This window comes from Rhinoraja longicauda, chromosome 34 (genome assembly GCF_053455715.1).
Source record: "Rhinoraja longicauda isolate Sanriku21f chromosome 34, sRhiLon1.1, whole genome shotgun sequence".
NCBI lineage: Eukaryota > Metazoa > Chordata > Chondrichthyes > Rajiformes > Arhynchobatidae > Rhinoraja > Rhinoraja longicauda.
In genome coordinates, this window is record NC_135986.1 from 1,717,025 (window position 1) to 1,744,698 (window position 27,674).

At 57.3% G+C, this 27,674-nt stretch overlaps 1 protein-coding gene across 1 annotated transcript in view; it reads left to right on the forward strand.

The window, feature by feature from the left end:
• LOC144609655 (B-cell CLL/lymphoma 6 member B protein-like) overlaps positions 1-26,689 on the forward strand; it is a 39,448-nt gene extending 12,759 nt beyond the window's left edge. The window contains 10 exon segments of the mRNA XM_078428156.1: positions 3,114-3,181; positions 5,873-5,927; positions 5,929-6,053; positions 8,145-8,366; positions 9,937-10,482; positions 12,351-12,496; positions 15,017-15,187; positions 15,997-16,127; positions 18,234-18,371; positions 22,029-26,689. Of these exon segments, the coding sequence (XP_078284282.1) occupies positions 5,889-5,927; positions 5,929-6,053; positions 8,145-8,366; positions 9,937-10,482; positions 12,351-12,496; positions 15,017-15,187; positions 15,997-16,127; positions 18,234-18,371; positions 22,029-22,163 (1,653 nt within the window). The 5' untranslated portion in view covers positions 3,114-3,181; positions 5,873-5,888 and the 3' untranslated portion in view covers positions 22,164-26,689.
• The last annotated feature ends 985 nt before the right edge of the window (positions 26,690-27,674 follow it).

A 27,674-nucleotide genomic window follows, 5' to 3' on the forward strand; every position in this document is an offset into this window, starting at 1 on the left:
CGCCGGCTGTGGGGGGTGAGTGGGGGGCCGGGGGGAGGGAGGCTGGGGGAGTGGGCGGCCAGGGGGAAGAGAGGCTGGGAGTGGGGGGCCAGGGGGAGAGGGGAGACAGGCAGGGGAGTGGGGAGTGAGTGGGGGGGGGGGGGGGGAGAGAGGCAGGAGGAGTGAGGAACCAGGGGAGGGGAGAGAGGAGGGGGGAGTGGGGATGGGGAGGGGAGGGGGAGAGGGGGAACCAGGGGAGAGGGGAACCAGGGGAGAGGGAACCAGGGGAGAGGGAGAGAGGCAGGGGGAGTGGGGATGGGGAGGTGAGGGGGAGAGGGGAACCAGGGGAGTGGAGAGGGGAGAGAGGCAGGGGGAGAGGGGAACCAGGGGGAGAGGGGAACCAGGGGAGAGGGGAACCAGGGAGAGGGGAACCAGGGGAGAGGGGAACCAGGGGAGAGGGGAACCAGGGGAGAGGGGAACCAGGGGAGAGTGGAGAGGGGCAGGGGGAGTGGGGATGGGGAGGTGAGGGGGAGAGGGGAACCAGGGGAGTGGAGAGGGGGAGAGAGGCAGGGGGAGAGGGGAACCAGGGGGAGAGGGGAGAGAGGCGGGGGGAGTGGGGATGGGGAGGTGAGGGGGAGAGAGGCAGGGGAGTGGGGGTGGGGGGTGAGTGGGGAACCAGGGGAGGGGGAAAGAAGAGAGAGACGGGGGGAATGGGGAGTGAGGGGAGAGAGGCGGGGAGTGGGGATGGGGAGAGAGGCGGGGGAGTGGGGATGGGGAGAGAGGCGGGGGAGTGGGGATGGGGAGAGAGGCGGGGGAGTGGGGATGGGGAGAGAGGCGGGGGAGTGGGGATGGGGAGAGAGGCGGGGGAGTGGGGATGGGGAGAGAGGCGGAGGAGTGGGGATGGGGAGAGAGGCGGAGGAGTGGGGATGGGGAGAGAGGAGAGAGGCGGGGGAGTGGGGATGGGGAGAGAGGAGAGAGGGAGTGGGGATGGGGGGGAGGGGAGAGAGGGGAGTGGGGATGGGGAGAGAGGCAGGGGGAGTGGGGAGGGGGGGGGAGGGGGGAGAGAGGCAGGGGGAGTGGGGGGGGGGTGGGGATGGGGGGAGGGGAGAGAGGGAGTGGGGATGGGGTGAGAGGCAGGGGGAGTGGGGATGGGGGGGGTGGGGGGATGGGGGGGAGGGGGGAGAGGGAGTGGGGATGGGGAGAGAGGGAGTGGGGATGGGGGGGAGGGGGGAGAGAGGCAGGGGGAGTGGGGAGGGGGGGGAGTGGGGAGGGGGGGGAGGGGGGAGAGAGGCAGGGGGAGTGGGGATGGGGGGAGTGGGGATGGGGGGAGGGGAGAGAGGGAGTGGGGATGGGGTGAGAGTGGAGAGGTAGAGGGAGTGAGGGGAGAGAGGCGGGATGAGGATGAGAGTGGGGAGGGTGGGGGATAGGGATGGGGGGAGTGGAGGGTCGGGGGAGTGAGGGAGGGTGGGAGTGATGAAGAGGGGAGGGGGAGCGAGGAGTAGTGGGGAGGGGAGGGAGGGATGGGGGCGAGATTAGCCGTGGGCGGGCGGGCGGGCGGATGTGTTAGTCCCAGTCGACACGAGCGCTGGACTCTTGAGGAACTGTTGTTTAGTCTGGAAATAATACGCTGGAGTAACTCAGCGGGTCAGGCAACATCTCTGGAGAGACGGAATGGGCAACATTTTGGATCGAGACCCTTCTTCCGATTGACTCGACCCAGAACGTCACCCAATCCTTCTCTCCAGAGATGCTGCCCGTCCCGCTGAGTTACTCCAGCATTTTGTGTCTCTCTTCGGTGTAAACCAGTGTCTGCAGTTCCTTCTGACACGCTCGAAAGAAGGCCTCAGAACTGTAGATTGGTCAACAGTATTGACCATTGACGCTGGGCGTTGGAGAACGTTTAGGTTTAGTTCAATAGGGTCACGTGTGCAGTGAAAAAGCTTTTTTGTCTTGTGTGCTGGCCATTCAGTGGAAAGACTGTACGCGATTACAATCGACGATCGATACGAAACGTTGGAGTAACTCAGCGGGTCAGGCAGGCAGCTCTACAGAGAAGGAATGAATGGGTGGCGTTTCGGGTCAAGTCAAGTCAATTTTATTTGTATAGCACATTTAAAAACAACCCACGTTGACCAAAGTGCTGTACATCTGATTAGGTTCCAATGGAAAAAAAAAGAAACGTACAGTAGCACGCAAACAGTTCACAGCGCCTCCTCAATGAGCCTCAAACGCTAGGGAGTAGAAATAGGTTTTGAGCCTGGACTTAAAGGAGTCGATGGAGGGGGCAGTTCTGATGCTGTTCCACAGTCTAGGAGCTGCAACCGCAAAAGCGCGGTCACCCCTGAGCTTAAGCCTAGACCGCGGGATAGTGAGTAGCCCCAAGTCGGCCGACCTGAGGGACCTGGAGTTAGAGAGGGGGGTTAGAAGATTTTTGATGTAGGGGGGGGAATGTCCATTTAGGGCTTTATACGTGAATAGGAGGAGTTTGAAGTTGATTCTGTACCGTACAGGGAGCCAGTGGAGAGAGGCCAGAATCGGGGTGATGTGGTCCCTTTTACGGGTACCCGTCAGGAGTCTCGCTGCGGCGTTTTGGACCAGTTGCAGGCGGGACAGGGAAGATTGGCTGATCCCAGTGTATAGGGAGTTGCAGTAGTCTAGGCGGGAGGAAATGAAAGCGTGAATGTTTTTTTCTGTGTCGTCGAATTGGAGGAAAGGTTTGATTTTAGCTATGGTTCGAAGTTGGAAGAAGCTGGCTTTTACCACAGCGTTGACTTGCTTATCAAATTTTAATGCAGGGTCGAGATCCTTCTTTAGACTGAGAGTCGGGGGAGAGGGAAAGTGGAGTTACAATCGACCAGGATGCGTGTTAGGGGCCAGAGGGGGTTACGGAGAGGGGGTGGAGGGGAGGGGGGGGGTTACAGAAGAGGGGTGTAGGGGACCCAGTCTGGTCCAGTGTTCCCGAGGATGGGAGAGGGGCTGGTGACCGGTGGGAGGTTTGGGCGGGGACTCTCGGGCGGGCGGTCCCCGCTGAGAGACCACACCGCGGGCAGCCCCCTGTCCCCCTCTGCCCAGCGGGCAGTGCCCAATGCCGCGTCCAGACCTAACTGAACCTCCCTCTCCCTCCCCCTCCTCAGGTGCCGCTGGGACCTGCCGATGTCACCGTGAATCCCCGAGAGGGATCTGGAACCTTCCGCGTGAACAGGTAGGAGCGCGAGGCGAGAGGAAACTTTTCATTCCTGTAGCGCCCGTCCCGTCCCGCACTGACCTGCAGTCGACTCGAAATGCTGGAGTAACTCAGCGGGTCAGGCAGCATTTTGGGAGAGAAGGAATGGGTGACGTTTCGGGTCGAAACGTCACCCATTCCTTCTCTCCCGAGATGCTGCCTGACCCGCTGAGTTACTCCAGCATTTGTGTCTACCTTCGATTTAGACCAGCATCTGCAGTTTTTTTTTTTCCTACTCAAAGCTCCAGTGTTAGATGTGGCCGACATTCACAAGACGTAGGAGTAGAATCAGGCCATTCGGCCCATCGAGTCTACTCTGCCATTCTATCATGGTTGATCTATCTCTCCCTCCCAACCACACTTTCCTGCCTTCTCCCCATAGCCCCTGACACCCGCACTCATCAAGAATTTGTCTATCTCTGCCATAAAAACATCCGCTGACTTGGCCTCCACAGCCCTCTGTGGCAATGAGTTCCACAGATTCACCACCCTCTGATTAAAGAAGTTCCTCCTTTCTAAAAGAGCGCCCTTTAATTCTGAGGCTGTGCCCTCTGGTCCTAGACTCTCCCACCAGTGGAAACATCCTCTCCACATCCACTCTATCCAGGCCTTATCATGTATGATATATATTGCACAGAAAGATCCCACAAGACTATAGAGTAATACAGCGTAGAAACAGGCCCTTCAGCCCAACTTGCCCACACCGGCCAACATGCCCCGTCTACACTAGCTCCACCTGACTGCGTTTGGCCCCTATCCCTCCAAACCTGTCCTATCCATGTACCTGTCTAACTGTTTCCTAAACACAAAATGCCGAAGTAACTCAACGGGATGGGCAGCCTCTCTCTCTCTCTCTCTCTCTCTCTCTCTCTCTCTCTCTCTCTCGAGAAAGAATGGGTGACGTTTACTCGAAGGGTCTCGACCCGAAACGTCAGCCATTCCTTCTCTCCAGAAAGGCTGCCCGTCCCGCTGAGTTGCTCCAGCTTTTTGTGTCTATCTTCGGTTTAAACCGGCATCTGCATTTCGTTCCTGCACATCGCTGTTTCTTAAACGTTGGGACAGTCCCAGCCTCGACTACCTCCTGTTGGCAGCTCGTTCCATACACCCACCACCCTTTTGTGTGAAAAAAATCCCTATTAAATCTTCTCCCCTTCACCTTAAACCTCTCCGCTCTGGTCCTCGATTCACCTACTCCGGGCAAGAGACTCTGTGCGTCCACCCGATCTGTTCCTCTCGTAATTTTTACACACTCCTTTCCCTCCCCCCCCCCCCCCCCCCACAGTGGCTGCACCTCTTCACCCCCCCCCCCCCCCCCCACAGTGGCTGCAGCTCGCTTTCACACTATAGATATCTCTGCAGCTGCGCTCCCTCCCTCTTCCTCTCCTGGGATCCGTGAGTCACCGTTGGCGCTCGGTCCCGTCCCGGCCATTGTTTCCCGTCACCTCCTTCCTCTCCGGCAGATCACAGAACTCCCATCGTCCGGAACAACAGGAACCAGTTTCCTCTGTTGGCATCGAGGTGGGGTTGGGGGGGGGGGGGGGGGGGGGGGGGGGGGGGGGGGGAGGAAATTGCCTTCAGAGAGAGCCTGGCCTCGGACTTTAAAGAGACACAGCGCGGAAACAGGCCCTTCGGCCCACCGAGTGAATCCTCGCCAACCAGCGATCCCCCGCACATTCTAGCGCTATCCCCACACACTCGGGACCATTTACAACCTTTACCCAAGCCAGCTCGCCTACTGACCTCGCGCGGGTTTTCTCCGAGATCTTCGGTTTCCTCCCACACTTGCCCCTCTCAGCCTGGCCACAAAATCTTCGAAGCACTTCCCTCTGGAAGGCGACTCCGGACTGTCAAAGCAGACACAGCCGGACATAAAAACAGCTTTTATCCACGAACAGTTTTTCTACTCAATAACCAAAGTCTGTGGTCTCTCTTTTTTGCCCTGGTTTATTTTCACCCTCATGTTTAGACCGTAATGTTGTATCCTTATTGTTTTGATGTGTTTATGCTTTATTCTTAATTGTTAACTGTATGTTTGTGTTGTCATTTGTGAGCGGAGCACCAAGGCACATTCCTTGTATACGCACATACTTGGCCAATAAACTTATTCACTCATTCATTCATTCATTCATTCATTCATTCATTCACTCCAAAGACGTACAGGTTTCTCGGTTAATCGGGTTTCTACGCTGTATCTCCAAGCTAAACTACTAAGCCGCACGTCCTTGGAGTGTGGGGGGGAAACCGGAGCACCCGGAGAAAACCCACGCAGGACACGGGGAGAACGTGCAAACTCCGCACAGACAGCACCCCTTAGTCGGGATGGAACCCGGGTCTCTTGGCTCTGTGAGGCAGCAACTCTGCCTACTGACCCGCGTGGGTTTTCTCCGAGATTTTCGGTTTCCTCCCACACTCCAAAGACGTCCAGGATTCCTTCTAGCTCCCACAGTGGGGGGGGGGGGGGGGGGGAGGGGGTTGATCTCGGCCCCCCTGCGCCGGGCGACCTGACCCCGGGTTGGGGCTTGTCGAACCTCGTGCAGCTTCTGGAGCTCCCTGACGTCGGCCTCGGCCCGAGACCCGTGAGCTCCTCCATGTTCTTTCTGTTGACCTGTGCAACCCCTTTCTCTTTCCTCCCCCTCCCCGACCCCCCCTCCCCCCCCTCCCCAACCCCAGCCTAGCTCAGGTGACGATGGGGTCGACCGCCGAGAGGTATATCAAGGAGTTCACCCCGGCACTCCACCGACATGATGCTCAACCTAAACGAGATGCGCAGGAGGGAGATTCTGACCGACGTCCAACTCCTGGCCGAGGGGCAGCCGTTCCGGGCGCACAAGGCCGTGCTGGTGGCCTGCAGGTACTGCTCACTGCCTCTCGTGTACTGAAGTCGGGAGCTCACGTCATGATGCCAAGACAAACTCTATCTGTAGACACAAAAGGAGTCACCCATTCCTTCTCTCCACAGATACTGCTCGACCCGCTGTGTTACTCCAGCGCTCTGTGAAACGTCACCTATCCATGTTCTCCACAGATGCTGCCTGACCCGCAGAGTTACTCCAGCGCTCTGTGAAATGTCACCTATCCATGTTCTCCACAGATGCTGCCTGACCCGCTGAGTTACTCCAGCACTCTGTGAAACGTCACCTATCCATGTTATAGACAATAGACAGTAGGTGCAGGAGTAGGCCATTCAGCCCTTCACGCCAGCACCGCCATTCAATGCAATCATGGCTGATCACTCTCAATCAGTTCCTGCCTTCTCCCCATACCCCCTCACTCCGCTATCCTTAAGAGCTCTATCCAGCTCTCTCTTGAAAGCATCCAACGAACTGGCCTCCACTGCCTTCTGAGGCAGAGAATTCCACACCTTCACCACTCTCTGACTGAAAAAGCTCTTCCTCATCTCCATTCTAAATGGCCTACCTCTTATTCTTAAACTGTGGCCCCTTGTTCTGGACTCCCCCAACATTGGGAACATGTTTCCTGCCTCTAATGTGTCCAATCCCCTAATTGTCTTATATGTTTCAATAAGATCCCCCCTCATCCTTCTAAATTCCAGTGTATACAAGCCTAGCATGTTCTCCAGAGATGCTGCCTGACCCGCTGAGTTACTCCAGCACTCTGTAAACGTCACCTATCCATGTTCTCCAGAGATGCTGCCTGACCCGCTGAGTTACTCCAGCGCTCTATGAAACGTCACCTATCCGTGTCGTCCACAGATGCTGCCTGACCCGCTGAGTTACTCCAGCGCTCTGTGAAACGTCACCTATCCATGTGCTTCACAGATGCTGCCTGACCCGCTGAGTTGCTCCAGCATTTTGTGTCTATCTCCTTGTAACTCACATCTACCAGACCATAGAACAGAACGGTACAACACAGGAACGGGCCCTTCGGCCCACAATGTCGTGCCGAACACGATGCTACGTTAAATCCTTCATACACTGATAACAGACACAAAAAGCTGGAGTAAGTCAGCAGGTCAGGCAGCATCTCTAGAGAGAAGTAATGGGTGACATTTCGGGTCGAGACCCTTCTTGACAATAGACAATAGGTGCAGGAGGAGCCCATTCGGCCCTTCGAGCCGGTACCGCCATTCAATGTGATCATGGCTGATCATTCTCAATCAGTACCCTGTTCCTGCCTTCTCCCCATACCCCCTGACTCCGCTATGCTTAAGAGCTCTATCCAGCTCTCTCTTGAATGCATTCTTGTGCTGTCTGTACGTAGTTTGCACGTGATTTTAGTTGTTAGTTTTTTTTAGAGATACAGCGCGGATACAGGCCCTTCGGCCCACCAGCGATCCCCGCACACTGACACTATCCTACACCCACTAGGGACAATTTGTTAATTTACCAAGCCAATTAACCTACAAACCTGCACACCTTTGGAGTGTAGGAGGAAACCGAAGATCTCAGAGAAAACCCACGCAGGTCACGGGGAGAACGTACAAACTCTTGTACAGACAGCGCCCGTAGACGGGATCAAAGATACTAGAGGAGCAAGATAGACCACTCGACCCAAAAAACCGTGGCGCGTCACGGCGCCATTATAGTAGGCAGAAACTTACAAAAACATTTAAAAAGAAAAATAACAAAAATCTGTGAATTGATAGATGAGATATGTTCTGCATTTTAATGGTATCATCACACATTCTGTTCCCCCAAAACACTGATTACACTGCGAGAGGCAGAGCGAACGGTGGGTTTTGCTTACTAAAATGACTCCTTTGCGTACTGCACTTCAGTATAGGCGACTTCGACAGAGTGGTCCATCTTGTTCCTCTAGTATCTTTGGTCGGGATGGAACCCGGGTCTCCGGCGCTGCATTCGCTGTAAAGCAGCGACTCTACCGCTGCGCCACCGCGACGGGCAACCCTTCACTGACGGCCGCCATCTTTTTTTCTTTCCTCCCCACCCTCTCTCTCTCTCTCTCTCTCTCTCTCTCTCAGCGGCTTTTTCTACTCGATCTTCTCGGACCAGTCGAGGCGGCAGGTGGACCTGGTGAGCCTGCCGGCGGGCGTGAGCGCGGGCGGGTTCCGGCTGCTGCTGGACTTCATGTACACGTCCTACCTGCCCCTGGAGCCCGCCACGGTGGCGGAGGTCCTGACCGCCGCCGGCTACCTGCAGATGGACCACGTGGTGGAGGCGTGCTGCAGCTACGCCCACTTCAGGTAGGCACCGCCGCCAAGCCCCGCGCCACGCTTGGGACTATTGTGAGTGGTGGTCGGAGAAATAGAGCACCTGTATTGGCCAAGATGGTGGCACGGCGGTAGAGTCGCTGCCTCACAGCGCCGGAGACCCGGGTTCCATCCCGTCTACGGGCGCCGTCTGTGCGGAGTTTGCACGTTCTCCCCGTGACCTGCGTGGGTTTTCTCCGAGATCTTCGGTTTCTTCCCACGCACAGGTTTGCAGGTTAATTGGCTGGGTATAAATGTAAACATTGTCCCGAGTGGGTGTAGGATAGTGTTAGTGTGTGGGGATCGCTGGTCGGCGCGGACCCAGCGGGCCTTTTTCTGCGCTGTATCTCTAAACTAAACTAAACTTTAAAAAGTCATAGAGTTACACAGCGTGGAAACGAGACCGTCACAGGGTGGCCAATCTGTGGGATTCATGATTTTCTCTCAGGATTTTGGACACTCCGCTGTGAGGAAGGACGTGCTAGCTCTGGAGAGCAGGGTTGCCAACCGTCCCATATTAGCCAGGACATCCCGTATTTTGGGCTAAATTGGTTTGCCCCGTACGGGACCGCCCTTGTCCCGTATTAGGCCCGGGTGAGCGCTGTAGGCCCGGATGCTGTAGGCCCGGACAATGTAGTAGGAAAAAAACCGCAGATGCTGGTTAAAATCTGTGTCTACCTTCCGGACAGTGTAGGTCTGGACAGTGTAGGCCCGGAGGCCCGGGCACCGCCTAACGGAGGTTGCATAGCAACCCATCTCCCAGCCTGGGCGGCCGCCATTGGTGGAGCCAATGGGTGAGGTCACGTGGGGAGCGGGGCGGTGACGTCGCCCTTTGTCCCTTATTTGAGAGTGAGATAGTTGGCAACCCTATTGGAGAGAGTCCAGAGGAGGTCTTCGAGAATGATCCCAGGAATGAGTGGGTTAACATATGATGAGCGTTGTTGCCACCGGGCCTGTACTCGCTGGAGTTTAGAAGGATGAGACTTACCGAATCGTGAAAGGCCTGGGTCGAGTTGATGTGGAGAGGATGTTTCCACCAGTGGGAGAGTCTAGGACCAGAGGGCACAGCCTCAGAATTAAAGGACGTTCCTTTAGGAAGGAGATGAGGAGGAATTTCTTCAGTCAGAGGGCGGTGAATCCGTGGAATTCATTGTCACAGAAGTCTGTGGAGGCCAAGTCAATTAATATTTTTCAGGCAGAGATAGACAAGTTCTTGATTGGAACGGGGGTCAAGGGTTATGTGGAGAAGGCAGGAAATGGGATTAGGAGGCAGCGATCAGCCGTGATTGAATGGCGTAGATGAAGGGCCGAATGGCCTAATTCTACTCTAAAAACATGTGAATTTAAGGCAGAGATAGATAGATTCTTGGTTAGTGCGGGTGTCAGGGGTTATGGGGAGAAGGCAGGGGAGTGGGGTTAGGAGGGAGAGATAGACCAGCCGTGATTGAATGGCGGAGTGGACTTGATGGATGGAATGGCCTAATTCTCTCTCTCTCTCTCTCTCTCTCTCTCCCCTTATTCCCTCTCTCTACCTCCTCCCCCCCCCCCCCCCCCCCCCCCACAGGGCTCCTCTCGGCCTCTCCGCCCACAAGCACCAGGACCCACCTCCGGCGGCCGGGCCCTTGGCCCTCCTCACCACGGGCCCCGTCACCGCGCTGACCTGGGTACCGGGAGGCTGCGGCCCGCGCCCGGGGTCGGCCTTCCGCTTCCCGGCCGGCCCCGGCTCGCTTCCCGGGGGCCGGGTCCCGTGGCCAGGCCTCCGCCGGGGCCTCGAGCTGCCGCTGCCACCGCCGCCCCCGCCGGTCACGGGCGGGGAGAGCTGCAAGCCGTCCCCCCCTCTCCCCGACAGCCCGCGGCGCCCTGGCCTCCGGCCCAGCTCGCCCACCGAGTCGAGGAGTGCCGGCGGCGACGTCACGGGGCCCAGGCTCCAGGCCCAGGCTCAGGCTCCAGGCCCGGCCCACCAGGCCCAGGCCCCACATAAGGCCCGCAACTGGAAGAAGTACAAGCTGATCGTCCTGAACTCTCTGAGCCAGGCTGTGCAGGCCCGCAGCCCGGCCCCAGGCGCCCTGGTACAGGCCGAGGACGAGGAGGTGGAGGAGGAGAGCAGCCGGTTAGTGGGGCCTGAGGGGAGGGGCTGGGGGGGGGGGGTCCGGGGGGAGAGAGAGACGTTGGGCGTGGAGGGGCCGGAGGGTAGGGTTGCCAACTGTCCCGTATTAGCAGGGACATCCCGTGTGTAGGGGTAAATTGGTTTGTCCCGTACAGGACCGCCCTTGTCCTTCATTAGGTCAGGGGGGCGCTGTAGGCCCGGACACTGTAGGCCCGGACACTGTAGGCCCGGACACTGTAGGCCCGGACACTGTAGGCCCGGACACTGTAGGCCCGGACACTGTAGGCCCGGACACTGTAGGCCCGGACACTGTAGGCCCGGACACTGTAGGCCCGGACACTGTAGGCCCGGACACTGTAGGCCCGGACACTGTAGGCCCGGACACTGTAGGCCCGGACACTGTAGGCCCGGACACTGCAGGCCCGGACACTGCAGGCCCGGACACTGCAGGCCCGGACACTGCAGGCCCGGACACTGCAGGCCCGGACACTGCAGGCCCGGACACTGCAGGCCCGGACACTGTAGGCCCGGACACTGTAGCCCCGGACACTGTAGCCCCGGACACTGTAGCCCCGGACACTGTAGGCCCGGACACTGTAGGCCCGGACACTGTAGGCCCGGACACTGTAGGCCCGGACACTGTAGGCCCGGACACTGTAGGCCCGGACACTGTAGGCCCGGACACTGTAGGCCCGGACACTGTAGGCCCGGACACTGTAGGCCCGGACACTGTAGGCCCGGACACTGTAGGCCCGGACACTGTAGGCCCGGACACTGTAGGCCCGGACACTGTAGGCCCGGACACTGTAGGCCCGGACACTGTAGGCCCGGACACTGTAGGCCCGGACACTGTAGGCCCGGACACTGTAGGCCCGGACACTAGCCTGGTGGCCGCTGTAGGTCCGGATGCTGTTAGCCCGGACGCTGTAGGTCCGGACAGTGTAGGCCTGGAGGCCCGGGCGCCGCCTAACGGAGGTTGCCTAGCAACCCACCTCCCGCCCCGGGCGGCCGCCATTGGTGGAGCGGGAGCACGTGGCCGCTGGCTGGGTGAGGTCATGTGGGGCGCGGGGCGGTGACGTCACCTTTTGTCCCTTATTTGGGAGTGAGAAAGGTGGCAACCCGACCAGAGTGATAGAGAGGTGCAGCTAGGCCTGAGGCCTAGAGAGAATGGGGAGATAAGGACCAAGGGAGTGGAGAGAGAAAGTCAGGGGGGGGGGGGGGGGAAGAAGAAGAGGGGGGTGGGAGAGAGGTACTCCAGGGCCTATGGGTGGCTGTGGGGAGGGGGACGGCGGGGGGGGGGGGGGGGGTGGGGGGGAGGGGAGAGAGGGGCTGGAGGTTGGCCAATGGATATTTTCACGGCAGAGATGGATTGATTCTTGATTAGGGCGGGCGTCCGGGGTTATGGGGAGAAGGCAGGAGAATGGGGTTGAGAGGGAGGGATAGAGGGACGTGGAGAGGATGTTTCCACTAGTGGGAGAGTCTAGGACCAGAGGGCACAGCCTCAGAATTAAAGGACGGAGATGAGGAGGAATTTCTTTAGTCAGAGGGCGGTGAATCCGTGGGATTCATTGTCACAGAAGTCTGTGGAGGCCAAGTCAATTAATATTTTTCAGGCAGAGATAGACAAGTTCTTGTTTAGAATGGGGGTCAAGGGTTATGTGGAGAAGGCAGGAAATGGGATTAGGAGGCCACAAGTCAGTGGATATTTTTTACGGCAGAGAGAGATAGAATCTTGATTAGTGCGGGTGCGGATGGGGTTGGGATGGGAGAGATAGACCAGCCGCGATGGGCCGAATGGCCTGATTCTCACCCGCTCCGATCACGTGCCAACCAGTGCCCTCTCTCTCTCTCTCTCTCTCTCTCCCGCCCAGTTCTTCCACGGGATCTCGGGGGTCCCACAGCTACTCCGACTGCTCGGCGTGCGAGCTGAACTACGGACGCTCCTCGGAACTATGCCCCCACGTCCCGGAGACGCCGGACTACCACTCGGAATTCTCTGACAGCGGCTCGGGAGAGGGTGAGCGGATGGCGGGGGAGGGGTGGGGCGGGGGGGGGGGGGGGGGGGACTTCAGGGATGGACGGGCGACATCTCTGGAGGGAGGGAGTGGGTGACCTGAGTCACTCCAGCTTTTTGTATCGACCCTGCGGTTGAGTCCCAGGCTGGACGGCGCGGTGGCGCAGCGGGTAGAGCTGCTGCCTCACAGCGCCGGAGACCCGGGTTCCATCCCGACTACGGGCGCCGTCTGTACGGAGTTTGTACGTTCTACCCCTGGGTTTTCTCCGAGATCTTCGGTTTCCTCCCACACTCCAAAGACGTGCAGGTTTGTGGGTTAATTGGCTTTGGTAAATTGTCCTTAGTGAGAGTGTGTGTTTAGGATAGTGTTAGTGCGCGGGGATTGCTGGTCAGCACAGACTCGGTGGGCCGAATGGCCTGTTTCCATGCTCTATCTCTAAATTAAACTAAACTAATGAAGCCTCAATCATTTGGGTGAAAGGCTACACCCTCGGGACTTCAGAAAGTTAAATCTAGTTTATCGTCACGTGTACTAGGGTACATTGAAAAGCTTTTTGTTGTTGTGCTATCCAGTCAAAGAAGAAAACGATACATGATTACAATCAAGCCGTCCACAGTGTAGAGAAACAGGATCAAATGAATAATGTTACGTGCAAGGTAAAGTTCGATTAAAGATAGTCTCAGGATTATTAAGGGGTTGGACACGTTAGAGGCAGGAAACATGTTCCCAATGTTGGGGGAGTCCAGAACAAGGGGCCACACAGTTTAAGAATAAGGGGTCGGCCATTTAGAACGGAGATGAGGAAAAACTTTTTCAGTCAGAGAGTTGTGAATCTGTGGAATTCTCTGCCTCAGAAGGCAGTGGAGGCCAATTCTCTGGATGCATTCAAGAGAGAGCTGGATAGAGCTCCTAAGGATAGCGGAGTCAGGGGGTATGGGGAGAAGGCAGGAACGGGGTACTGATTGAGAATGATCAGCCATGATCACATTGAATGGTGGTGCGTACAGGCTCGAAGGGCTGAATGGCCTCCTCCTGCACCTATTGTCTATCTCCTGTGAGGTAGATGGGAGGTCAGGACCACTCTCCAGTTGGTGATAGGATGGTTTGGTTGCCTGATAACAGTTTAGTTTAGAGATACAGCGCGGAAACAGGCCCTTCGGCCCACCGGGTCCATGCCAGCCGGCGATCCCCGCATATTATCACTATCCTACACCCACTAGGGACAATTTTTACATTTATACCAAGCCAATTAACCTATAAACCTGCACGTCTTTGGAGTGTGGGAGGAAACCGAAGATCTCGGAGAAAACCCACGGGGAGAACGTACAAGCCACGTACAGACGGCGCCCATAGTCGGGATGGAACCCGGGTCTCTGGCGCTGCATTCGCTGTAAGGCGGCAACTCTACCGCTGAGCCACCGCGAGACGAGGCCGTCCCTGAATCTGGGGGGGTGCGTTTTCACACTTCTGTACCTCTCGCCCGATGGGAGAGGGGAGATGAGGGAGTGACCGGGGGGGGGGGGGGGGGGGGGGGGGGTGAGACTGGTCCTTGATGATGCTGCTGGCCTTGCCGAGGCAGCGTGAGGTGTAGACGGAGGCGATGGATGGGAGTAGGAAAAAAACTGGTTAAAGGCGAAGGTAGACACAAAATGCTGGAGTAACTCAGCGGGTCAGGCAGCATCTCGGGAGAGAAGGAATGAGCGATGTTTCGGGTCGAGGCCCTTCTTCAGACTGATGTCAGAAGAGGGGGTGGGATGTGCGTGTGTTTTTGTCTGTGTGTGTATGCATATGTATGTGTGTATGTGTGTGTACATGTGTGTGTATGTGTGTGTATGTTTATGTATGTGTATGTATGTGTGTGTGTATTTGTGTGTATATGTGTGTGTGTATGTGTGTGTATGTGTTTGTGTGGGTGTGTGTGTATATATGTGTGTGAATGTGTGTGTGTGTGTATGTGTGTGTATGTGTTTGTGTGGGGGTGTGTGTATATATGTGTGTGAATGTATGTGTGTGTATATACACTTCTTCCTCAGACGACCCGCATCTCTTTTGATGCTTCATTTTCACACCTTTCCCTTCCTTATCTCGAGCCGAAACGTCCCCCATTCCTTCTCTCCGCAGATGCCGCCTGTCCCGCTGAGTTACTCCGGCATTTTGTGTCGACCTTCCATGGAGGGGAAGGAATGGGTGACGTTTCGGGTCGAGACCCTTCTTCAGACTGAAGAAGGGTCTCGACCCGAAAGGTCGCCCGTTCCTTCTCTCCAGAGATGCTGCCTGACCTGTTGAGTTACGCCAGCATTTTGTGAATAAATACCTTCCATTTGTACCAGCATCTGCAGTTATTTTCTTACACTTCCATGGAAGGGAGGTTGGTTTGCGTGTAAGGGGGGAGTGGGGGGCGGGGAGAGGGCTGGGAGACGTGTTGGCGCTGGCTCTGGGTGAGGGTGTGGGTGAGGGTGGTGGGGGGAGAGCTGGGCTCTGCCCGTTGTCTGACCCGAGCCGCCCCCACCGTGTGCTTGCAGAGACGGGCGTGCTGTCATGCCGATCCTGCCAGGTGAAGCTGTCCGACGAGGAGTGCCTGCAGCAGCACTTCCTGCAGGTGCATCGTGACGATAAGCCCTACAGGTGCAGCATGTGCAGGGCTGCCTTCCGCTACAAGGGCAACCTGGCCAGCCACAAGACCATACACACAGGTGAGTGGGGGCCCAGGTGAGGGGGGCACAGGTGAAGCTTGCCCAAGTGAGGCTTGCCCAGGTGAGGGGGACACAGGTGAAGCTTGCCCAGGTGAGGAGGGCACAGGTGAAGCATGCCCTGGTGAGGGGGGCACAGGTGAGGTTTGCCCAGGTTAGGGGAGCACAGGTGAAGCTTGCCCAGGTTAGGCTTGCCCAGGTGAGGGTGCACAGGTGAAGCCCAGTCGCCCATGTGAGGGGGGCGCAGGTGAGGCTTGCCCAGGGTGAGGGGGCCCAGGTGAGGGGGCCCAGGTGAGGGGGCACAGGTGAAGCCCAGTTGCCCATGTGAGGGGGGCGCAGGTGAAGCTTGCCCAGGTGAGGGGGGGGGGGCGCAGGTGAAGCTTGCCCAGGTGAGGGGGGCGCAGGTGAGGCTTGCCCAGGTGAGGGGGCTGCACCTGAGGGGGGCGCAGAAGGGAGCCAAGTTGAGGAACTGCCACCCAGGTGAGGGGCGCAGGTGAGGCGGGCATAGATGAGGCCTTCCAGCGCAGGTGAATCTTGTCCACATTCGTCCCGCCCCCTCCCCTGACATCAGTCTGAAGAAGGGTCTCGACCCGAAGCGTCACCCATTCCTTCTCTCCCGAGATGCTGCCCGACCCGCTGAGTTACTCCAGCATTTTGTGTCTGCCTTCTGCCGTAAAGATAACCGCCGATATGGCGTCCATGGCCGTCTGTGTCCAGGGTGGGGGCAGAGGCGGGTCCCGTCCGATCTGGTTGGGGGGGGGGGGGGTGGGGGTGTCGTCCATTTGGTGACCGTCCCCGACCTCTCTCCCCAGGGGAGAAGCCCTATCGCTGTAACGTGTGCGGCGCGCAGTTCAACCGGCCGGCCAACCTGAAGACGCACGCCCGCATCCACTCCGGAGAGAAGCCGTACAAGTGCGAGACCTGCGGGGCCCGCTTTGTGCAGGTGAGGGGCCGGTGGGGAACCCATGCCTCCGCACACTCACACCCGCCGCACACTCACACCCGCCGCACACTCACACCCGCCGCACACTCACACCCGCCGCACACTCACACCATCCCCCCGCCTCCGCTCACACCCGTCGCACACTCACCCACCGCACACTCACACCCGCCGCACATTCACACCCGCCGCACACTCACACCATCCCCCCGCCTCCGCTCACACCCGCCGCACACTCACACCACCCCCCCGCCTCCGCTCACACCGTCGCACACTCACCCACCGCACACTCACACCCGCCGCACACTCACACCACCCCCCCGCCTCCGCTCACACCCGCCACACACTCACACCACCCCCCCGCCTCCGCTCACACCCACCGCACACTCACACCCGCCGCACACTCACACCCGCCGCACACTCACACCCGCCGCACACTCACACCATCTCCCCCGCCTCCGCTCACACCCGCCGCACACTCACATCCCCCCGCCTCCGCTCACACCCGCCGCACACTCACACCCGCCGCACACTCACACCCGCCGCACACTCACACCCGCCGCACACTCACACCCGCCGCACACTCACACCCGCCGCACACTCACACCCGCCGCACACTCACACCCGCCGCACACTCACACCCGCCGCACACTCACACCCGCCGCACACTCACACCCGCCGCACACTCACGCCCTCCGCACACTCACACCCGCCACACACTCACACCCGCCGCACACTCACACCCGCCGCACACTCACACCATCCCCCCGCCTCCGCTCACACCCGCCGCACACTCACACCCGCCGCACACTCACACCCGCCGCACACTCACACCACCCCCCCGCCTCCTCTCACACCCGCCACACACTCACATCCCCCCGCCTCCGCTCGCACCCACCGCACACTCACACCACCCCCCCCCGCCTCCGCTCACACCCACCGCACACTCACACCACCCCGCCTCCGCTCACACCCGCCGCACACTCACACCACCCCCCCCGCCTCCGCTCACACCCGCCGCACACTCACACCCGCCGCACACTCACACCCGCCGCACACTCACACCCGCTGCACACTCACACCCGCCGCACACTCACACCATCCCCCCGCCTCTGCTCACACCCGCCACACACTCGCATCCCCCCCGCCTCCGCTCACACCCACCGCACACTCACACCACCCCCCGCCTCCGCTCACACCCGCCGCACACTCACACCACCCCCCCCGCCTCCGCTCACACCCGCCGCACACTCACACCACCCCCCGCCTCCGCTCACACCCGCCGCACACTCACACCATCCCCCCCGCCTCCGCTCACACCCGCCGTGCACTTACCCCATCCTGCCCGCCTCCGCTCACACCCACCGCACACTCACACCCACCGCACATTCACCGCATCCCCCCCTGCTCACACCCACCGCACACTCACAACCCCTCCGCCCGCTTGCCCGGAGATCGCTCACCCGCTCAAGTTTCGCTTGGGCAGTTTACACCCCAGCGGTATGAACATTGACTTCTCTAACTTCAGATAGTCCCTGCTTTCCCCCTCTCTCTCCATCCCCTCCCCCTTTCCCAGTTCTCCCACAGGTCTTCCCGTCTACGACTACGTGCTATCTTTGTCCCTCCCCCTCCCCTGACATCAGACTGAAGAAGGGTCTCGACCCGAAACGTCACCCATTCCTTCTCTCCAGAGATGCTGCCTGACCTGCTGAGTTACTCCAGCATTTTGTGTCTACCTTCGGTTTTCACCAGCACCTGCAGTTTTTTTCCTGCACTCTCTCACCCGCTCCCTGCGCTTACGTGGGTCTGTACGCCGTAGACGGGCGGCCGTGGCCTTGCAGCGCTCACAGCGCCGGAGACCCGGGTTCCATCCTGACCACGGGCGCTGTCTGTACGGAGTTTGTACGTTCTCCCCGTGACCTGCGTGGGTTTTCTCCGAGATCTTCGGCTCCAAAGACGTGCGGGTTAGTAGGTTAATTGGCGTGCTGTGAGTGTAAATCGCCCCGCGCGTGCGTGTGTGCGTGCGTCTCCGTGTGTGTGTGTGTCTGCCGTGTAAACCGGCATCCGCGGTTCCGTCCTCCAACGTGTGTCGTCTTGTTGCCGCCGCAGGTCGCCCATCTGCGAGCTCACGTGCTGATCCACACCGGAGAGAAGCCGTACCCTTGTGAAACGTGCGGGACACGCTTCCGACACCTGCAGACCCTGAAAAGCCACATCAGGATCCACACTGGAGAAAAGCCCTACCACGTAAGCACCGGGGAGAGGGGAGAGCAGAGGGGAGAGGGGGGAGGGGAGAGCAGAGGGAGGAGGGGAGAGCAGAGAGGGGAGGGGAGAGCAGAGGGGGGAGAGCAGAGGGGAGAACTCTACCCTGGGCCTGGCACCTGTGTGTGTGTGTATATCTGTGTGCAGGAGTGTGTGGGTGTGTGTGTGTGCACGTGTGTGTGTGTATCTGCATCTGTGCGTGCAGGGGCCCAGAATTGCTCCACAATACTCCAAATGCGGCCCGCCCAGCGCCTTATGGAGCCTCAACATTGCATCTCTGTCTTTGTGTTCCAGTCCTCTTGATATAAATGCCAGCGTTGAATTTGCAAAGGTTTTCAAAACAGATCGAAATCTTAATGCTGTTGCTGTAAATAACCTATTCGCAGTTAAAGCAAATCAGCGTTACAAGCACTGGAAAGATTCAAACTGCCAATTTGCACAGTGTTGGGCTGAAATGCAGTCAAAACGTGCAGAGCAGTCCCTATGATAGCCAACACCTGTTCAGATTTCAGTATCAAAACATACTTTCCGTTGACCTTCAAAGAAAAGGCACAAAATGCTGGAGTAATGGAGTTGAGTTAGGAAAAGGGGACGTACAACAAGATCTGGGTGTCCTTGTTCATCAGTCACTGAACGGAAGCGTGCAGGTACAGCAGGCAGTGAAGAAAGGTGATGGCATGTTGGCCTTTGTGACAAGAGGAGTTGAGTATAGGAGCAAAGAGGTCCTTCTGCAGTTGTACAGGGCCCCAGTGAGACCGCACCTGGAGTACTGTGCGCAGTTTTGGTCTCCAAATTTGAGGAAGGACATCCTTGCTATTGAGGGCGTGCAGCGTAGGTTCACCAGGTTAATCCCCGGGATGGCGGGACTGTTGTATGTTGAAAGACTGGAGCGACTGGGCTTGTATTCACTGGAATTTAGAAGGATGAGAGGGGATCTTATCGAAATGTATGATTATTAAGGGATTGGACACGTTAGAGGCAGGAAACATGTTCCCCATGTTGGGGGAGTCCAGAACCAGGGGCCACAGTTTAAGAATAAGGGGTGGGCCATTTAGAACTGAGATGAGGAAAAGCCTTTTCAGTCAGAGAGTTGTGAATCTGTGGGATTCTCTGCCTCAGAAGGCAGTGGAGGCCAATTCACTGGATGGTGTCCGGCTGGCACTAGAGAGGGACACAGTCGTACAGTAGTTATTTAGTACGTTTGCACATAGAAACATAGAAAACAGGTGCAGGAGGAGGCCATTCGGCCTTTCGAGCCAGCACCGCCATTCACTGTGATCATGGCTGATCATCCACAATCACTAACCCGTGCCTGCCTTCTCCCCATATCCATTGATTCCACTAGCCCCCAGAGCTCTATCTAACTCTCTCTTAAATTCATCCAATGTATTGGCCTCCACTGCCCTCTGTGGCAGAGAATCCCACAAATTCACAACTCTCTGGGTGAATAGGTTCCTTCTCACCTCAGTTTTAAATGGCCTCCCCTTTATTCTTAGACTGTGTGGCCCCTGGTTCCTGACTCCCCCAACATTGGGAACAATTTTTCCTTCATCGAGCTTGTCCTGTCCTTTTGTAATTTTATACGTCTCTATAAGATCCCTTCTCATCCTTCTAAACTCCAGTGAATACAAGCCCAGTCTTTCCAATCTTTCCTCATACAACAGGATTGTAACATAGTTGTTTGAAAATTTAGGGTCTGGATATTTTGGTGATCTTGTACGATGGTGGCGGGTGTTACCACGGTTTTGTTTCGTGTCTTGATCTTAGTTAAGAACATAGACAATAGGTGCACGAGGAGGCCATTCGGCCCTTCGAGCCTGTACGCACCACCATTCAATGTGATCATGGCTGATCATTCTCAATCAGTACCCCGTTCCTGCCTTCTCCCCATACCCCCTGACTCCGCTATCCTTAAGAGCTCTATCCAGCTCTCTCTTGAATGCATTCAGAGAATTGGCCTACACTGCCTTCTGAGGCAGAGAATTCCACAGATTCACAACTCTCTGGCTGAAAAGGTTTTTCCTCATCTCCGTTCTAAATGGCCTACCCCTTATTCTTAAACTGTGGCCCCTGGTTCTGGACTTCCCCCAACATTGGGAACATGTTTCCTGCCTCCAACGTGTCCAACCCCTTAATAATCTTATATGTTTCGTTAATTCCATCCTTATTTATTCAAATATTAAAATAATATATACAATACAATAAAACCAAAACAGAACCCACCACCAGAATACTATACAAACAAATATGCCAATTGAAACTATTATACAATTATATTACAATCCCCATCCAGGATACATCCAATCCCCCGCGGTGCCCAGGGGTCCCGGAAACCCCCCAGGGTGCCCGTGGACAGCGCACAGTCCCTCTCCAGCACCACCCAGGAGCGAATGGCGGTGCTGGCTGGAAGGGCCGAATGGCCTCCTCCTGCACCTATTGTCTGTTGTCTATAAAAAAGCAAGGAGCAGCCCCTTTAGATATTGGAACGGGGGCTGCAACCTCACACACTCCGTGTACACGTGGTACACAGACTCTTCCAACCCGCAAACCTGGCAGGTGGCGGGGAGCGTCACTCTGTGTGTCGGTGTGGTGTGGAGTGGCGGGGAGCGTCACTCTGTGTGTGTGACTCTGAGAGTGTGTGACGGGGACGGTGCGGTGTAGAGGGAGCGTCACTCTGTGTGACAGGACAGTGTGGTGTAGAGGGAGCGTCACTCTGTGTGTGTGACTCCGAGAGTGTGTGGGGACAGTGCGGTGCTGAGTAGAGGGGAGCTCCACTCTGTGACAGGACAGTGTGGTGTAGAGGGGGCTTCACTCTGTGTGATGGGACAGTGTGGTGTAGAGGGAGCTTCACTCTGTGTGTGTGACTCTGAGAGTGTGTGGCAGGACAGTGTGGTGTAGAGGGAGCTCCACTCTGTGTGATGGGATGGGGCGGAGTAGAGGGAGCGTCCCTGTGTGTGCCTGACTCTGAGAGTGTGTGATGGGGCGGTGCGGTGTAGAGGGAGCGTCTCTGTGTGATGGGGCAGTGTAGAGTCGGGGGGAGCTCCACTCTGTGTGATGGGGCAGTGTAGAGGGGGGCTCCACTCTGTGTGATGGGGCAGTGTGGTGTAGAGGGGGGCTCCACTGTGTGTGATGGGGCGGTGTAGAGGGGGGCTCCACTCTGTGTGATGGGGCAGTGTGGTGTAGAGGGGGGCTCCACTCTGTGTGATGGGGCAGTGTAGAGGGGGGCTCCACTCTGTGTGATGGGGCAGTGTGGTGTAGAGGGGGGCTCCACTCTGTGATGGGATGGTGTAGAGGGGGGCTCCACTCTGTGTGATGGGATGGGGCAGTGTAGAGGGGGGCTCCACTCTGTGTGATGGGGCAGTGTAGAGGGGGGCTCCACTCTGTGTGATGGGGCAGTGTGGTGTAGAGGGGGGCTCCACTCTGTGTGATGGGGCAGTGTAGAGGGGGGCTCCACTCTGTGTGATGGGGCAGTGTAGAGGGGGGCTCCACTCTGTGTGATGGGGCAGTGTAGAGGGGAGCTCCACTCTGTGTGATGGGGCGGTGCTGAGTCGGGGGGAGCTCCACTCTGTGTGATGGGGCGGTGCTGAGTCGGGGGGAGCTCCACTCTGTGTTTCTGACACGCTGTTTTGCTCTCGTTTTCAGTGTGAAAAGTGCGACCTGCACTTCCGCCACAAGAGCCAGCTGCGGCTTCACCTGCGGCAGAAGCACGGCGCCGTCACCAACACCAAGGTCCACTACAAGGTGGTGCTGCCGCCAACGTGCCCGCAGCCCTGCTAGAGACCCCTCGCCCACCGTCCCCCCCACCCCCACCCCCTCCGCCTGCCTCACTGCGCCAGAGACCCAGGCTTCCATCCTGACCGCGGGCGCTCGCCTGCCTGCACGGACCTCGCACGCTCTCCCCGTGAACCCGCGTGGGTTTTCTCCGGGCGCTCCACAAAGACGTGCGGGTCTGTCGGCTAATTGGCCTCGGTAAATTGTCCGCAAACTTCTTCACTACATTTGAATACTAATCGGGTGGCATGCACGGTGGCGCAGCGGGTAGAGCTGCTGCCTCACAGCGCCGGAGACCCGGGTTCGATCCCGACCGCGGGCGCTGTCTGTGCGGAGTTTGCACGTTCTCCCCGTGGCCTGCGTGTGTTTTCTCCGGATTCCTGGTCTCCTCACACACTCCAAAGACGTGCAGGTTTGTAGGTTAATTGGTCTCGGTAAAATTGTAAATTGTCCCCAGTGCGTGTGGGATAGTATCGGTGTCGGTGGGCCGAAGTCCAATTCACCGGACGTTTTCAAGAGAGAGTTAGATTTAGTTCTTAGGGCTAACGTAATCAAGGGATACAGGGAGAAAGCAGGAACGGGGTACAGATTGTGGATGATCAGGGGCGATCATATTGAATGGCGGTGCTGGCTTGAAGGGCTGAATGGCCTCCTCCTGCACCTGTTGTCTATGTTTAACCGGGACGTGACTGGCTCATCGCTCGGACATTGCTACAGGTCGGGGGGGGGTGGGGGGGAGGGGGGGGAGGGAATGGGATGATCGTTTGAAACGGCCATTCGGCCCATCGAGCCTGACCTCCCCACCCCACTCTCTGAGTGATTCCTTCACTGTTCGAGAAGGATTGGAGGGGGGGAAGGAGGGAAAGGAGAGGAATCTGACTCTTGAGTCGAGACGTTGAACCATTACTCTACGGTTTGGGGTGCAGATTGGCGGGGAGCACCCATGGGTGCCCTGCCCGTTCCCCAACCACCGCCTGCTAGTGCCGCCTAGCCACCCTCCTCTTCCCCCCCCGCCGCCCACTCCCTCCCTCCCCTCCGTGATCTGCTGGCAGTTCTGTGGAGGGGCAAGGCATGGAATGATCCCAGAGACCCGGGTACCATCCCGACCACGGGTGCTGTCTGCACGGAGTTTGCACGTTCTCCCCGTGACCCGCGTGGTTTCCTCCGGGTGCCCCGGTCTCCTCCCGCACTCCAAAGACGTGCAGGTTTGTGTATGGGTAGGAACTGCAGATGCTGGTTTAAAGCGAAGATAGACACAAAGTGCAGGAGGAACTGCGGGTTTGTGGACTGATTGGCTTCGGTATTCATGTAAGATTGTCCCTAGTGTGCGTGTGGGTGTAGTGTTAGTGTGCGGGGATCGCTGGTCGGCGCGGACCCGGTGGGCCGATGGGCCTGTTTACACGCTGTACCTCCAAACCAAACTAGTGTATGAACGGGCGATCGCTGGTCAGCACGGAATTGGTGGGCCGAAGGGCCAGTTTCCCCATTGTACCTCCAAACCAAACTAGTGTGTGAAAGGGCCATCGCTGGCCAGCACGGACTCAGTGGGCCGAAGGGCCTGTTTCCGCGCCGTATCTCTAAACTAATCTAAGAATCGCCCCTCACAGCCCCATCCAACGTCGACACAAAGCGGTCAGGATGGAACAGGGAGGGGTCTCGGCAGCTGTAAGGGCAGCAACTCTACCGCCGTGCCACCTCGCTGTACCGGGCAGCTAGAGCAGGCCCACTGGTCTGGGACGCTGCAGTGCAGACAGTCCCAGAGACAGCCCGGTGGGATATTCATGGTCGTCTAGCCGAGCTCTGACCCTGCTGTTGTTTTGTCCCGGAGCTGTTGCTCACCGCTGCCCCCCAGTGTTCATCGTCATCATCGCCGCCAGCGGCGGCCGTCACTCAGAGCGAGTTTGCCTGGGCGTGACTTTGTTTAACGTGGGGAGACTGGCGCACAGACAGCCCACCACGCACACGGTCCTTGGCAGATCTGGGTCAGGGTCCAGTGGCATGGAGTCCAAGACCACCGGGGAGCCATTTCCAGCTGCGGCCTTCATCCATCTGCCTTCCCACTAAAGTCAGCCATCGTTCTCCCTCCGCCAGTTCCACCGTCGAGGTCTTGGTCGGATCGCTCTTTGTCAGGGACCTCTCTCCCCCCCCCCCCCCCCCCCTCGACCTTCCCGCCATGGGTGACCCCACCAAGAGCATACTCCAGACGGCATCGCTCTCAGGATCTCAGGACCACACAAGCTTCTCCAACACGACACGGTGACAATCCACGGAGAAGCCCCCCAGTGTCAGAGAGCGGTTGAAAACACGCCCTCTGGCCCACCTCATCCCTGGTGCCTTCCCAGTCCCGTTTGGTTCACGCCATAAGTGGCAGGGGCAGTCAGGCCATTCGGCCCATCAGCTCCACCGCCATTCAGTCGCAGCTGATCTATCTCTCCGTCCTAACTAGGGTTGCCAACGGTCCTCCATTTTGGGCTAGTGGTTTAAAAACATAGAAACATAGAAAATAGGTGCAGGACGAGGCCATTTGGCCCTTCGAGCCTGTACGCACCGCCGTTCATTGTGATCATGGCTGATCATCTACAATCAGTAACCTGTGCCTGCCTTTTCCCCACATCCCTTGATTCCACTAGCCCCTAGAGCTCTATTAACTCTCTTTGTCCCGTATTAGGCCCGGTCGCTGTGGGCCCGGTCGCTGTGGGCCCGGTCGCTGTGGGCCCGGTCGCTGTGGGCCCGGTCGCTGTGGGCCCGGTCGCTGTGGGCCCGGTCCCTGTGGGCCCGGTCACTGTGGGCCCGGTCACTGTGGGCCCGGTCACTGTGGGCCCGGTCACTGTGGGCCCGGTCACTGTGGGCCCGGTCACTGTGGCCCGGTCACTGTGGGCCCGGTCACTGTGGGCCCGGTCACTGTGGGCCCGGTCACTGTGGGCCCGGGGACTGCTGTAGGTCTGGACACTGTAGGCCCGGAGGCCCGGGCGCCGCCTAACGGAGGTTGCGCAGCAACCCGCCTCCCGTCCCGGGCGGCCGCCGTTGGTGGAGCGGGAGCACGTGGCTGCTGGCTGGGTGAGGTCACCTTGTCCCGTATTTGGGAAGTGAGGAAGTTGGCAACCCTACCCACTCCTAACCCCATTCTCCTGGCTTCTCCCCGTAAACCCTGGCATGCGTACTAATCGAGAATCTTCCTATCTCCGCCTTAAAAATATCCACGGGCTTCTGTGGCGATGAGTTCTTCCAGATCCACTTCACAAGTGTTCCCAATGCTGCAGGGATTTAGTCTTTTTTTACAAAGCACATCCTCTTACTTTGCCAAAGTTAGCCACGCAGTGAATGAATAACTCACCGGTAACCAAAGTAGAAAACAAGCAACTGCAGATGCCGATTCACACCAAAGAAAGACAGAAGTGTAAGAAATTAACTGCAGATGCTGGTACAAATCGAAGGTATTTATTTGACAAAATGCTGGAGTAACTCAGCAGGTCAGGCAGCATCTCGGGAGAGAAGGAATGGGTGACGTTTCGGGTCGTTCCTAACCGATTGTAATCATGTGCAATCTTCCACTGGCTGGATAAGGCACCACAAAAAACCTTTTCTTATAGAAACGCATATAAGGATCTTATGGAAACATATAGAATTCTTAAGGGATTGGACAGGCTCGATACAGGAAAAATGTTCCCCATGTTGGGGGAGTCCAGAACCAGGGGTCACACACAGTTTAAGAATAAGGGGTCGGCCATTTAGGACTGAGATGAGGAAAAACTTTTTTTTTTACCCAGAGAGTTGTGAATCTGTGGAATTCTCTGCACAGAGGGCAGTGGAGGCCAATTCACCAGACGTTTTCAAGAGAGAGTTAGATTTAGCTCTTAGGGCTAACGGAATCAAGGGATATGGGGAGAAAGCAGGAACGGGGGTACAGATTGTGGATGATCAGCCACGATCATAATGAATGGTGGTGGTGGCTCGAAGGGCCGAACTCCTGCGCCTATTTTCGATGTTTTCGCTGTACCTCGCTCGGTACACGTGACAATAAACTTTTAAACTGAGCCGAAAGTCCGGTCCCGATCTGAAATCTCCAGAGATGCTGCCTGACCCGCTGAGTTACTCCAGCACTCTGTGAAACGCCACCTATCCACGTTCTCCACAGATGCTGCCTGACCCGCTGAGTTACTCCAGCACTCTGTGAAACGCCACCTATCCACGTTCTCCACAGATGCTGCCTGACCTGCTGAGTTACTCCAGCACTCTGTGAAACGCCACCTATCCACGTTCTCCACAGATGCTGCCTGACCCGCTGAGTTACTCCAGCACTCTGTCTCCCCAGATGTGGCCCCTGTGTGTCTCTCTCTCTCCCCCCACCCCTCAGGGAATCTACAGGAACCCCCACCACCCTCCAAAACAAATGCTTTGTCTTCTGAACTTTCTCTGAACACTTTGAGGTGCTGTGTTTTTATTCTCTTGTGATGGGAATTTCTGTAAATGTATCTTCGGCTTTAAGCGATTTGTTGGAATGTTTTGCTGAGCAAAAAAAATCAAAGGACTTTTGAAAATAAACATATAATTTTTTTTACAAAAACGGGAATGGAGTGTCGTGGATTTTATTTCTTCAGAGTGGATGGTCTGGCCCAACGTGCAGGAAGGAACTGCAGATGCTGGTTTACACCGAGGATAGGCGCAAAGTGCTGGAGTAACTCAGCGGGACGGGCAGCATCTCTGGAGAGAAGGAATGGGTGACGCTCCGGGTCTGAAGAAGGGTCTCGACCAGAAACGTCACCCATTCATCCTCTCCAGAGATGCTGCCCGGCCCTCTGAGCCACTCCAGTATTTTTGTGTCTATCTTAGGCTAATTCTTGAGCGTTTGTCGGCACTGGGCCTGTACTCGCTGGAGTTTAGAAGGATGAGGGGGGGGGACCTCATTGAAACTTAGAGAATAATGAAAGGCCCGGATAGAGTGGATGTGGAGAGGATGTTTCCACTGGTGGGAGAGTCTAGGACCAGAGGGCACAGCCTCAGAATTAAAGGGCGCTCTTTTAGAAAGGAGGTGAGAAGGAACTTCTTTAGTCAGAGGGTGGTGAATCTGTGGAACTCATTGCCACAGAGGGCTGTGGAGGCCAAGTCAATAGATATTTTTAAGGGCAGAGTTCTTGATTAGAACGGGCGTCACGGGGAGAAGGCAGGAGAATGGGATTGGAGGTAGAGATCAGCCGTGATTAGGGTTGCCAACTGTCCCGTATTAGCCGGGACATCCCGTATATTGGGCTAAATTAGTTTGTCCTGTATGGGACTGCCCTTGTCCTGTATTAGGCTCAGGGGGGCGCTGAAGGCCCGGATGGTGTAGTCCCGGACAGTGTAGACACACAGATAAGGAGGGCAAGGTGTGAAAATGAGACATCAAAAGAGATGGTGATGGTCTGAAGAAGTGTATATACACACACACACGCACACACACACACACACACGCACGCACGCACGCACGCACACACACACATACATACACACACACGCACACACACACACACGCACGCACGC